Source organism: Corvus kubaryi, unplaced genomic scaffold (genome assembly GCF_017639235.1).
Source record: "Corvus kubaryi isolate FWS band 111438036 unplaced genomic scaffold, C.kubaryi_AGA036_p1.0 37398, whole genome shotgun sequence".
In the NCBI taxonomy this organism is placed as follows: Eukaryota; Metazoa; Chordata; class Aves; order Passeriformes; family Corvidae; genus Corvus; species Corvus kubaryi.
In genome coordinates, this window is record NW_024581137.1 from 37669521 (window position 1) to 37682538 (window position 13018).

The following is a 13018-nucleotide window of genomic DNA, read 5'->3' on the forward strand; positions in this document are numbered from 1 at the left end:
TAACAGCTAGTCTTGGCTAAGATTTGAGGAAACAAACATTTAAATTTTTCTAGTCTATTACACCACTAACATTTTGACAAACAATTGTCAAAGCAGTAGTTTGCTATAGACAAAGCTTACAAAGCACACTTCCACTAAAAGTATTGAAGTTTTTTTCCAACTGAACTAATTTTTAATAAAATAGTCTTAAAATATTATGGATATTTAAAAAATCTGATGACATTCACATCAAAGAATAATCTTCTCATCTTTCTAAAAATAGAGGAAAAATATACTGTGCTGGTATACAAAGCATATTTAAATATTAATCAACAAGCACAACCTATTTGTTGGACAACAGTGCTAAATCACACTGAAATTCTAGTAAAACCAGTAGTCATCAAAAAAGGTGTTTATACAGAAATCTAAAGTATACTACATAAAACTTCTTAATTTCACACATCTAAGGAAGTTTGGCCACCTTCAAGAGCATGTATTAGTTGGAAATAGGAAATAATTATTACATGGGCTATGAAATAATTATTACATGGGTTATGACTAACATGCTGAGCACAAAAAACTCCCCAGAGTATCTCCAAGAAAATAAGGCAAAGGAGACACACAAATGCTTCTACTTGCTTGTTTACTTTATTTTTGAATGACTAGTAACCACTAATCAGAGTTCAATGAAGGACCTCACATGGCTCCTTAAATTAGTAGTATTTCTACAGTAAAAAGTAAAACAGTTGAACATACCACATGCAAAAAAGCTTTTGTCTTAGAGCAGGTACAGATTCTGTAGTAGAGTAATACTAACTACAAGGAACAGAAAAGTGATTGAGTCACTCACTAAATTCAGTAAGGATGATGAAAATATTAACTCATAAATTATACAGAGTATTTTAAGGTTTTAGATCTGCACATTACAGAGATGACTTATAAGTCTGACACTAGGTTTTCCAAGTCACAGAGGTCTTAAAAAGATTTTAAGCACTAACAAACCTACATTTTGTATAGTAAAAAACTACTCCAAGAGACAGCATAAAACAAGTAAGTGAAGACTGTGCTGTTGAGTTAACATGGCACTGTTAATGTCACATTCATGATGATCCTGGTGCTTGTGAACTCTCCTGTAGGCTTCAACTCACAAAGCAAGCCAAAAACCAACCCAGGGAGCAGGGCAGAGGGGCAGGGAAAAGAGGGAGTGGAGAAAGAAGGTGGGACTGTAAATTAGACCATGGAAAAGTCCAGCGAGCACTAGACCCACTACAAAGTAACTAAAAAGCTAAGCTTGGACAATAAAAACTGATAGGCAGGACTACTCATCTCCAGCAGCACTAGGTTTCCTAATTCAGCTGAGGCTCCCGCACAAATTCAGGTTACAGTGTGGGAATGCTGAGCTTCACAACCTAGGACTTCTGTGAGGAGAAGGTTTAGGGATGTTAGTGCTGATCATTTTTAAATAACGTTATCACTTTAAGCAAAGTAATACACTGTCTAAATATGCTGTCTAGAACTGATTTTGTATGGACTCAAAGGGAAGGGTGTATCTTTCCACTAGCTTTAGAGCACCTATTCCAAACATGTCTGGGAAATTTCCAGTCCAATGCTAATCTACTCCTGCACTCCGTATTTTCAGAGAAGCATTATGCCCAGTTGTTTGGAGGGTGGGGGTGATAGATGTGTGTATATATATATATGCAAATACATACACATATATACACATTCTTTTACTGGAAAAAACACACTTTACTGAAGCAAACCATCAAAAAACATAATTCCCCCAGCAGATGCCTCTAAAATTAGATTTAAAAGAAGAATTTTGTAATGGTGTATGGCAGAAAGATGTACACATGGGAGAATGATAGTCAATTCAAAACAAATCCTTATCTCAGTCACTGCATCATTTTTCCTTTTTTCTAGAAAAGGAGGTTTGAAGACCACTGCTTATTATCATATCATATCTCTGTAAAAAAGAATCAAGAAACGCAGGTGGAAGAGTTGATCTTAAAATATATAAAGTTCTTGGCAAGATAGTGATATTTTGCTATTTCTGAATTCTTCTTTAAGATACCCTGTTATAAGAGCACTTTATCACAGTCATTTTCTCATTAACAGAACGTAATAGAAAGAATAAAGCTTTCACTCATGGTATCAAATTCTACCTATGCCACGCATGTTTCATACTGCCTGCATTTCAAAAACCTGATGCTGATACAAACTACTGTCAGTGGCACTCACACACACACATTCACATATGTAAGGGCATATTTTACCTCTACCACGTAAGTGTCAATAATATGATCCCGAGGCAGGAACCAGTGGGCCACCTCTTCTTCATCCATAACAGGAGCAAGATTAAACTGCTTCAAGTAAGTATTGATTAATTCTTGTACTGCTTTAGTATCTTTTTGTTCCATTGGTCTCAAACCGGAAGTCTTTGTGGCCTTATCATAAAAAAAGAAAAATAAACGTTAAGATGTTGAAAGGAAAACTGCCAACACAGCAAAGGCTGAAAGTAGGTTGCAGAGTCACTCCACTTGCTATAATGCATTCATTATTAGCCTACTTTAACCCAGCCACCTAATTCATTATGCTATTTTACAAATGGTGTTCAACCAGAATTCCCTCTCTTCTAATTATTGAGACAGTCTGGGGCACTTCAATCTTTTTATTTCATTATTGAAACAGCTTCATTTCTCCAGAGAAAGACATACCCTCGTCAACTGCCTAGACTTCGTGCAGTTTGTTTTGTTTTTTTTTTTTTTAGGTCAATCCATTTCTTATCTTCTAAACTACCTGGGGCTCAGACACAGAAACAAAACAAACGAACTTGCACATCAGAAGTTATCTGAAGACAAGAACACATGCAATTCAAACTTGTGGAAATTACAGTCAAGGTATACATCAATGTCAGCTGAATAAGTTTATTTAGAAATTATTTAACCAAAAAGATTCCACCCATTTTTAGCACTTGTAAACTCCCTTGCTAACAACTTTCTATACAGACATAACTGCTATTCTGTTAACGAGAAAGCTTCTCATAACTTACAGCTGCCTGAAATGAAAAACTTTTTTTAACAAATAAAATTATTTTTCTGACTTTAAACATCAGAAAAGGAAAAAATTACTTTCTAGTACTATGCAATTATTGTTTAAACAAGCAAAAGTGATTAAAGTTTTCTTCCCAGCTTTTGCTAGCCTTCCTGGATGTTTCCTTTTGGGAAGGCTAATCCTTGTTCTCTTCAGCTCTAGTTTATCCTGCCACATCTGTTTGAGCTACATACTTGGGCACGTACCACATCAATCATAGCAAAGTCAATTGCAAGAACAGCCAGGTAAAGCCTTGATTACTGGAAGCCTGAAATTAGTGTAGCTGATTATGCTTTGCCCAAAAGGCATTATTCTGGGGGAGGTGTTTATTCATGCGCTCTGGGAGTCAGCAGCCAGATGAGAAATCAAGGCACATTTTGCCACAGCTCTGGCCTGTGTATTACATTTCAGTCATCCTGCTTTTCTAGGCAGCCTGGGACTATGGTTTGACTCCACAACAGCACGTCATCTATATTTTTAAATGTCCTTATTCCAGAAGGGCGTATACTTGACGAACAAGAAGGATGGAGGAAAAGTGGCTGGGCTGGAACACCTTTTTCCCCCCAGTAATGCTCAGAATGGCCACGAGTAAGTGATTATTTGCAATCCCAGAGGTGAGGGAAAGTGTACAGAACTGTTTCTCTGCTGGACTGGGCACATATTCATGCAACTGTCCTGCATCTGGATCTCAGCTGGTCAGGAAAAGATACAAATATTCTCCTGTCCTGACTCTAAATATAGTCAAATTTTACTTCTTCCAGAAAACTTCTTGCTCAAGAGATTAAACACTTAGGGAAAAAACCTTTTGTTTTTGGTATCTATAGGTACATGCACAGCCTTTAGGGAGGGTGGTATTTATTTATTACAGTATTTATTATATCTGAAAACCTTTTTAATTCAGGCTGTTCAAGTGATTAGGAATGATTAATTCTCTTAAAGGGAGATGAGCTCCAAGTGGCAATGATATTCCAAGGACACTAAGAAAAGAGGTTAAAATGCAAGAAACAGTGTTTGGTGCTGAGGGACAGGATAGCATGGCCTGAATCGACAAATTTCTTTGACAGTAGTGCTTAAAACAGCCTGAAACTGAGCAAGAAGAGCCTCAACAGCACTTAATCCCTTTCTCAGGCAAAGAAAAGCCCTCCAAATAAACCCAAAGCACAAGACCTAAAGACAAATCATCAGAACAAAGATTAAATCTTTATTTTCCATGGGAGAAGCTCCCAAATCCAACCTAAAAATAACAAAAATCCTGAAGTATATGGATTCTTACATCACTAAGTTTTAAAAGCTGATTTTGAAAGCACCTATTTTCTATTTGCACTTCTATGTGTAGTATATCTTTGCCTTAGCTATATTTTATGAATGAGATGTATTACTTGTTTTCCATAATTCACTTTTCTGTTGAAACTGGATTTTATGATAAAGGAAAATGATCAAGGTACAACTGCTACTTCTAATAATTCTCTGTAGTTACGCTTTTGGTACTATAAGGTCCTTTTTCTTTAAACTATTCACTCCCTGAGCTTTTTCCCTAAGAAACGTCACTAGAGTTGCCACCAAAACCTATACCTGAAATCGTATATTGCACTCTTTAGACTGTTAAAAACGTCTTCAAGATTTGATGGAAGCTATATTTAGCTGTCCAAGATTAAAACCCAATTAATTTGGTTATTAATTCTTAAACTATGCAAACTGCTGCCCTGCACGCAAGGGAGAGGCTGCATGTGCAGGCACAGTTGGCACCAGGGAGAGCAGGAAACAAGTGTCTCCGACAGCAGCAGGAGTATGGATCAAGCCATGGCATGTGCTCTATTCCAAGGGCTGCTCAGCCTACTACTCAAATATCTGAGCACTAAGAGAATCTGCAGCATCAAGCTAAATATAGCAACAGACACAATTTTCCAAAATCAGATAAATCATTATAAAGCACTATGAGTGAGGAAAAAAGTGTTGTTTTTCACCAAAAGGAAGGTTTTGTTTAAATAAAGAGGGGTTTACTGATAAGGTACAGGTAAAGGGTACTCTGCAATCCCTACAGAAAAAGTAGCTTTTACAAGCATATAAATTGTTTTCAGCCATAAAGCTTGGACTAAATTCTGTAGGCTATTCATTACAGCAATGAGATTTTTTAACAGTATGTAGTATTTACGGTGACTTGCCCTATCATGGAAAAGCACCCTAAGGCTTTTTGCAAGCTTAACTATTAGCTGCAAACATGAGAAAAAAATATTTTTAACTAATCCAGCTATGCCAGAACAATTGTTTTTTATTAGACCACGCAAACAAACAGTGCACAACACACTGAAGTGGCTTTTGCTGAGCCTGCTCAACGCAGAAGAACAACATTCTCTGACAGTGATGCCTTTTCCTGGTCTTAAAATCAAGAGTCATACACGGTTAGAAGGGGAAAAGGGATTTTACCTTGGTATTTATTTTAAGGATCCTTAGGTGCACACGTCCAGGTCATATGCATCGAGATGCACCCCGCCGAGTCTATGTCTGTGTCCCCCCTCCCCCCAACACTGGGTATAACATCATAGGTTTTACTAATTAGCATATCTATCAATGATTCCCCAATGAGAGGCTCAAGTGAGCCCCCCTCCCCAAGGAACCTTCCCCTGGATGGTTCTATCTTGGTTCACAGAATGTGTTCTGGAGAGGACCTTGGGGTCTGGGGCACACTGATCCCTAGCTACGAAGCTTCTAAAATGTTTAGTCTCTTAGCTTGACAAACAAGAGTAAGAACGTAGGCAAAAAGCACTGGGAATACAGAAGTTGTAAAAAAGTATAACAGGGGTATAAAAGAAAAGGCAAAAATCTTCATGGCATCAACAGAACGGAAAAAAATCTGAATTAGAGTGGAATCAACAATATGATTGTATTCAGCCAAGTTGCTGAATGACTTCTCTGAGAATTTTAAGACATGAACTGTTGATTTTCTGTTCCAGTAATCTCTTATCAGATTAAACATACCGAGAATAGTTCTATGCATCTTCAACTCAATCCCACATGTTTGTGAAGTCAAGCTTTCTGGTTTTTTTTTCCTTTGTTTGTTTAAGGATTTTAGGTCAAAATTTGTATTTTCTCCATAGAGATCCAGATTTCCAGCAATAGTCTCTTCTGTTCAGTATAGCCCTTAAGGTCTTTTTCATCAACCAGAGATTATTTTTTTTTAATGTCCTGCACGCACTGCCTTTACACAGAAAAGCCTGTGCTGTCAGAGACAGATGGAAGGTTATTTTGGGCCTCACAATAACTGTGGGGATTCTCTAGAAGTCATACTGCTTACATCAGGAAGTCTGTAGAGCTTCATTGTTCTTTGTAGAGTCATGTTTCTACTCAAATGTGAAAATTTCACCTCCACCAATTTTCTAGGATTTAGTGATCGATGCCAATACCTGGAAATAAAACAAAATAATGAATTTAAATAGTATTTTATGTGTCAGCGTTACCTGCATGCATTTCCCTGCTTTCTTGCTCACTCATTTTCTACTCGTCGAATTTGTTTCTAAGCAAGTCTGTACCACATCCATAAGAAGGCTGATTAACAAAAAAAATTAAGGAAAAGCTATATCCAAGTAATAGCTTTTTAAAAAGCCTGCTATCACAGTATTTTCAACCTCAGCAAATGCTTTTTGATACAGAGTAAATAAGCACAGGACTAAACATTTTAGTATTTGCCAGCCCTGAAACCTCACCACACACACATAGTAACATTTACTTTCTTGTGCAGACAGGACCCTCTGCTTATGTTTTTAAGCATTTTTTTAAGGAGCTCTCCCTGTCCTGGGAGGTCATTGTGCAACAGAGTATCCCTGGTTATTCTAACACAGCATAGCTTTTTTTTTTTCCCCCCCATCATTCCTTACAGAAACTTACAGGATCTTTGGTGTTGAAAGGTACAAAACAATTTAAAATCAAAATGTACTCTGTCTTCCAGAAATCTAAACAACCAAACTAAAACTGCAGGAGCTGAACTTTTCCTAGTAGAAATAAAATCCATTCCAAGCAAATGAAATTGTATTTAACTGTAACTCTTCCCACATGGTAGTTTTCCTGTATTTATCAAATGCCAATAAAGTCCTCCTTTCTCCAAGAAAGATGACAGTATTTCAAAAGAAGCAAATCATACAGTTACCAGAAATGCTCTGCCATCTCTGGCAAGCAACCAGGTTAACAGGGAAGCGTCCCAGCAGGGACACAGGCCACTTGAAAAACACAGGTATACAATGTTGTCATTGCTAGAACGGCTTCCACCAGAAGGTCAACAGAAACATCTGTTAGTCTATTTAGTATGCTAAACAAACCACAAATTAAATTTTAGTCCGAGAAGCTGTTTTATCCAAGGCACTGGGAGGGAAGGGGGGAAAAAAAACCCACCACCACCAAAAACACCAACCCTGACAAACACTCAGGCCCTTCAGTTTAGTCAAGGCCACAACACTTAATACCATCGAATTTTATGCTTTTACTGTTTTTGGACAATTACATTAAATTTTCTTAAAAATAACTGTTATAAGAACCAATACTATTAAGAACATCACCTAGGTTACCTGCAAGTGGCCACAGGTTTGGGAAGTACCACTCCAGCAGTATAAACAGCCTGAAAAATTCCTTCCAAGTTTACTCTTCTGGTTATTTCCCGAATCAGTACAGGTGCCACCCGTTTAGATCTCAGTTTCTTATGGACACACAAAAAATTGATTTCTACCATTTTCTTCACACTATAAGGACATTAAATAGTAGAAAAATTAAAGAGACTTACATATTGCAAGCTTCCATTTGTGTAACTACAGTTTTCCATACTGTGAAAGAAGAATTTGAAGTAAAATAAACCAGCCTGTGACAAAGTACATCTGCAAAAAATACTCATCTATGATACTGCGAATGCAATGGCAAATTGTGCAATATGCAAGCTATGTCTAAGGGGTTTGCAAGAGTCCTTTTCCAGAGCCCTATCAAGACTTAACTGATTGCCTTACTTTAGACGCAGAATGGCATCCAAACAATGCTATGTGGTGTCATAACGCTTTATGTTTGTCAGTGTATGAACACCTGGCCAAGAAGTCCAGCTGATCAACTACAAATGCTTTCCAGCAGGGTCAGAATATTGTATGGCATTATCTGTATCACCCATCACTAAGAAAATGCCTTAAATAAATATTAGTGTTCTTCACCTCCTTCTCTTTTTTTAAGCTCTATATAGCAATGGATACCAGTTTAAGATTTGTTTTGTGGCATTACTCTTTTACAAATAAAAAAGTAATGGTGCATTTTACCTGTCATAAATACGAATATTTGCAGGGATGGCACTTATGAATCCTACCAGTTTTTTGTTTGAAGACACTCTAACCCCACAGTGCCATTGCGGTAACCAGCCCGGAGGACGTAATGCCCTAGAAGCGATGACAGAAATAATTACAAATTACTGCCTAAGAAGATGTAATAAAAACACTCTTCATTACACTCCAGCCAGAACAGAATGTGGAACTTGCTACTCACCACAGAAGAAATTCAGGTGAATAATCAAACCTAAACATGTTATCATCATCTTCTACGTAATTCTCATTTAACAGTGTGTATAATTCCTTCAGCTGAAAATACACACAGAAAAATCCAAAGACTTATCCACATATCAATCAGAATAAACTTGAATTATTTGAGATACATACAAAAATTGTTCTACTTACAACTTCAGCATTGCTAAGATCCAGTGTGTCCCACATAAAACCTTGTGGCAAAGAATATGGCTCTAGGCGGACATTGTCCTTATCTGGTTCAATTGCACCATGTGAAGTTATAACTTCATCTTTCGAGGGAGAAGGAGGAAAAAAAAAAGCCAAAAAACCGTTACATTGCCAGCTTTCCTGATAGTTCTGTAAACTGCATTTAATTAGCATCATGCATTTTCTCATAATTATGTGAGTGGAACAAGATGCTTTAAAAAATGCTGAAAAAATAAACTAGTATTGTTAGTTTATGCTACTCCTCATTCTCATAGACCACATTCAGACTTATGACTGTCTCATCATAATATTTATAGATATTCACAGAACCACCCTACCTCAACTGATATCCTGTATTTCATAACACAGGACAGCAACTTATAAGCACAAGCACAGCATTTAGCCAGCCATGAGATCCACAGCCTCATCAGGAGAAACATGTACTCACAGCTAACAAGCTATGGCTCAGATCCTGTTTACCACTGACTTGAACAGACCTGAACTGAACAGGATTACTCAGGAGCAGTGACATAGCAAAGCCAGGGCATTTAAGAGATACTGGTAGTATGTGAAATGTGTTCCTAAAATCCTACTTGAAGGTATGCTTTCTTCTCCCCTTACTTTACAGCTCCAGTCCTCAGTATACACTTAAAAACTGCAGCTGTTCCTCTTCTAAGGAGCAGCACCTACTAAATCATAGAATCATTGAGATTGGAAAAGACTTTTAAGATTAGTACAATCACTAGCCTTACACTGCCAAGCCCACCACTAAACCATGTTCCTAAGCATCATATCTATGTATCTTTTCAATACCTCCAGGGATGGTGACTCCACTACTTCCCTGGGGAGCCTCTTCCAATTCTCAACCATCCTTCAGTGAACAGATTTTTCCTAACATCCCATCTAAATCTCGTCTGGCACAACCTGAGGCCGTTTTCTCTTGTCCTTTCTCCTGTTAGCTGCCAGAAGAGGCTGACTCCCACCTCACCACAACCTCCTTTCAGGTAGCTGTACAGTGATAACGACTCCCCTGAGCCTCCTTTTCTCCAGGCTAAACAATCCCAGCTCCATCAGCCACTCATCAATCTTGTGTTCCAGAACCTTCACCAGGTTTGTTGCCCTTCTCTGGATTCAGTCCAGGACCTCAATGTCTTTCTTGCAGCATTGCCCTTTAAGTCAGTAACCAGGTAACACTGTAAGCACTTTGGACCTTCTGGTTTTCTCCCTGCATAACCTCAGCATCTTTGCAGTCCCCATGAGTTGCCTGCTGGTCTTTCAATAGCCATAAACTCTCATTTTCTTTCCTGAATTCCTCTGGTGGTGCATCTCCCCATCCATCCTCGGGCCTGCTCTATGATCTCAGGAGTTCCTGATAAGCCTTGACCAAACCAGTTGGGCAGTGAAGTGTCCCTTGATGGTAACAGGAGCTGTTGCACAGTAAAGGTGGGAGCGACACTGACTGTATCAGGATCATCATTTGCCTGAACAAGGTGGGGAACAATGGATAATCAGTTATTTCCTAATAATCGGCTATTTCCTGACAGCCTTGGAACACCATTTGCCTGAACTGTAGCCTAAGTGAAATGTTACCACTGTTACTGGATGGGGTTTTTTGGATTTTTTTTTCAAAAAGCAGTTACCAATGTGGGTTATGGACATGATGGAAACTTACTGATGGCTAAAGCAAATCATCTTGCAATCCTATGAAGAGTGGTCCTAAGTGAGGCCCTTTACAGTGCCCTGATTGCAGTGGGCTGCACCAGCTCTTCCCTCTGAGAGGGATGTCTCTCAGAGCTTGCAAACCCTCAAGTTTGTGATAGTCTAAAGACTTGTCAAGGATGAGGCCTATGCTGACACCCCCCACTCCTCAAGGCTCAGCCCTTGCCTGTGGAGAAATGCAAGGGACTCGATGTATGCCACTTAAGGGGAATTTTTAACAGGCACCTTTGAACACATAAGCATGTAAACATCTCTGTGCCTGCGTGCATGTTGTGAGTTGACTATAGTAGGAATGCCATTATCTAGAACCTATAATTAAGTCATATACTCGTATAATTGAGTCGTTACTCTTATAATTGTAGTAAATCCTATTGAACCACTTCACAAATGTTGAATTAATGATTAAGTACTGCTAAACTCTTTTGTACCCTTATATTTTTGCACCTGTATCCTTGGCACCCTGACTCTTCTGCATCCCCAGTTTCCATGTAAATCATTCTAACTTGTTGCTAATTCTAATTTCCTATGTGTGTTTCATCTATGCAGTAGGTAATAGAGAGAACTTTGCCTTTAAACTGTTGAGTTGCACTTCCACAAACTTATATTAAAACCTGCTTGTTGCCATTATCATCGATGGTGATTCTTTAGGTGGCCCAAACCACTCATTCACAACAGTTTGAGCCAAAGTTCTGCCAGGCTGGGCTCCTTCCCCATCGGCTCATCCTTTGGCACATGGGGACAACCTATTCCTACATCTTTTCTTTCTGAAAGCACTTCTAGCCCTCCTAGACATCTTTGCCCTTCAGGACTTCCCAAGGGACTCTGTCAACCAGTCTCCTAAAAAGATCAAAGTCATCCCTCCAGAAGCCCAAGGTGGCAGTTCTGCTGACCCCCTCCTTACTTCTCTGACAATCAAAAATTCTATCATTTCATGATCACTGGGCCCAAGACGGCCTCCAACCAGGACACCACCCACAAGTTCTCACTTTTCATGAACAACAGGTCTAGGAGAGCACCATCCCTAGTTGGCTCACTCGTCAACTGCCAGGAATTTCCCTTCCACACACTCCAGGAACCTCTAAACTGTCTCTCCTCAGCTGTACCGTATTTCCAGCAGACACCTGGTACATTGAAGTCCCCATGAAAACAACAGCTAGTGACTGTGAGACTTCTGCCAGATGTTTAAAGAATATTTCACCTGCCTCTTCATCCTGGTTGGGAGGTCTAGAACTGACTCACACCATGGTATCTGCCCTGTTGGCCTTCCCCCTGATTCTTACCCATAAACACAACCGTATAGTCACCATCATCAAACTACACAGTGAAATGGTCCTTTGAGTGAATTTTTCCAAATGATGCTTAGTCCTGACGAATAGTTATGGCCTGCCATGCTGTTTGGAAGGTCATAATTATTAGCATCTTTAAGCAAACTCTGAAAAGAACCAACAGCCCAGATATTACTGCCACTATATGGCAGGCTTGGCATAACTAAAGGACCTATTGCTAACAATTTTAACTTGAACACAGGAGGATTCTGAAGTAAATTTAATGCAAAGATCCCAACAACATTTTCTTGAATTGACAGATCGTTTTTTCCACCTAAACACATAAAGCGTATCAACTAGCAATGACTTCCCAATCTGTTCATTCAGCAGATAAAGAAAAGCTGAAAAAAACATCTGCAGGATTAAGAAGAAATTCATAGACACTGTTGGACAAAACCTTGCTGACCAAATTCAACAAAGCATATTTCTACTGAACAACACTAACAAATAATTTTCTGAGCCACTTTATGGGCTTTTTTAGACTGGCAAGTGACAGACTCATCTCTATCTAAGTGATGTAAGATACATTGATTAGCCTGAACTGAACTCCTGGAACTACTATGCAGACACCTGAACTAGTTCTGAAAAAGCTTGATTATAGAGCATTTTTTGATTTACACATCAACTTATTTTGGCTAGGATCTTCCTCCACTTAGGCTGGATTGCTGTTGACATTACTACCATTACTTTATTTGGATAGAATTTGTATACAGTAAAGCCATGGCAGGTCAATTCAACCCAATCTGGGTGAAAATACAGGGACTCTGCTCTGGACTTCTCTATGCAAGAAAAGTCAGGAAGAAATGACATAATTGTGGGTTAAGCTTTAGCCACGGATTAATGTGAAATGCTGCCTGTGGAGAGAGAGTGAGCAGAGTTGCTCCTGTGCTTTAGACTTTACCTTATTTCTGTTTATTCTATACCAGTCTCCAGGGCAATGGAGAGAAACTTGCAGGACAGAACAATGCCAGCTACTGTCCTGAGAATGTTTTACTTGTGGGGCCCCCAAGTTATGTTCACACTGAAAAGCTACAACTGCTTAACTTGAAGATAATGAAAGCGAAAAAGAAGGTTCAGAAAGCAAAGCAAAACCCACAAGATAGTCAGCAACTACTTTCTCCAACAACGAGAAGATTTTAACCATGTTATCAGGGACCAGATCAATATAAAAAA

At 38.8% G+C, this 13018-nt stretch overlaps 1 protein-coding gene across 1 annotated transcript in view; it reads right to left on the minus strand.

The window, feature by feature from the left end:
• NMT2 (N-myristoyltransferase 2) overlaps positions 1-13018 on the minus strand; it is a 35680-nt gene that overhangs the window by 7391 nt on the left and 15271 nt on the right. The window contains exons 4-9 of the mRNA XM_042043763.1: positions 8766-8884; positions 8578-8669; positions 8355-8471; positions 7629-7799; positions 6365-6473; positions 2256-2426 (exon numbers count right to left, since the gene is read on the minus strand). Coding sequence (XP_041899697.1) covers positions 2256-2426; positions 6365-6473; positions 7629-7799; positions 8355-8471; positions 8578-8669; positions 8766-8884 — 779 coding nt within the window. The remainder of the gene's footprint in view (positions 1-2255; positions 2427-6364; positions 6474-7628; positions 7800-8354; positions 8472-8577; positions 8670-8765; positions 8885-13018) is intronic.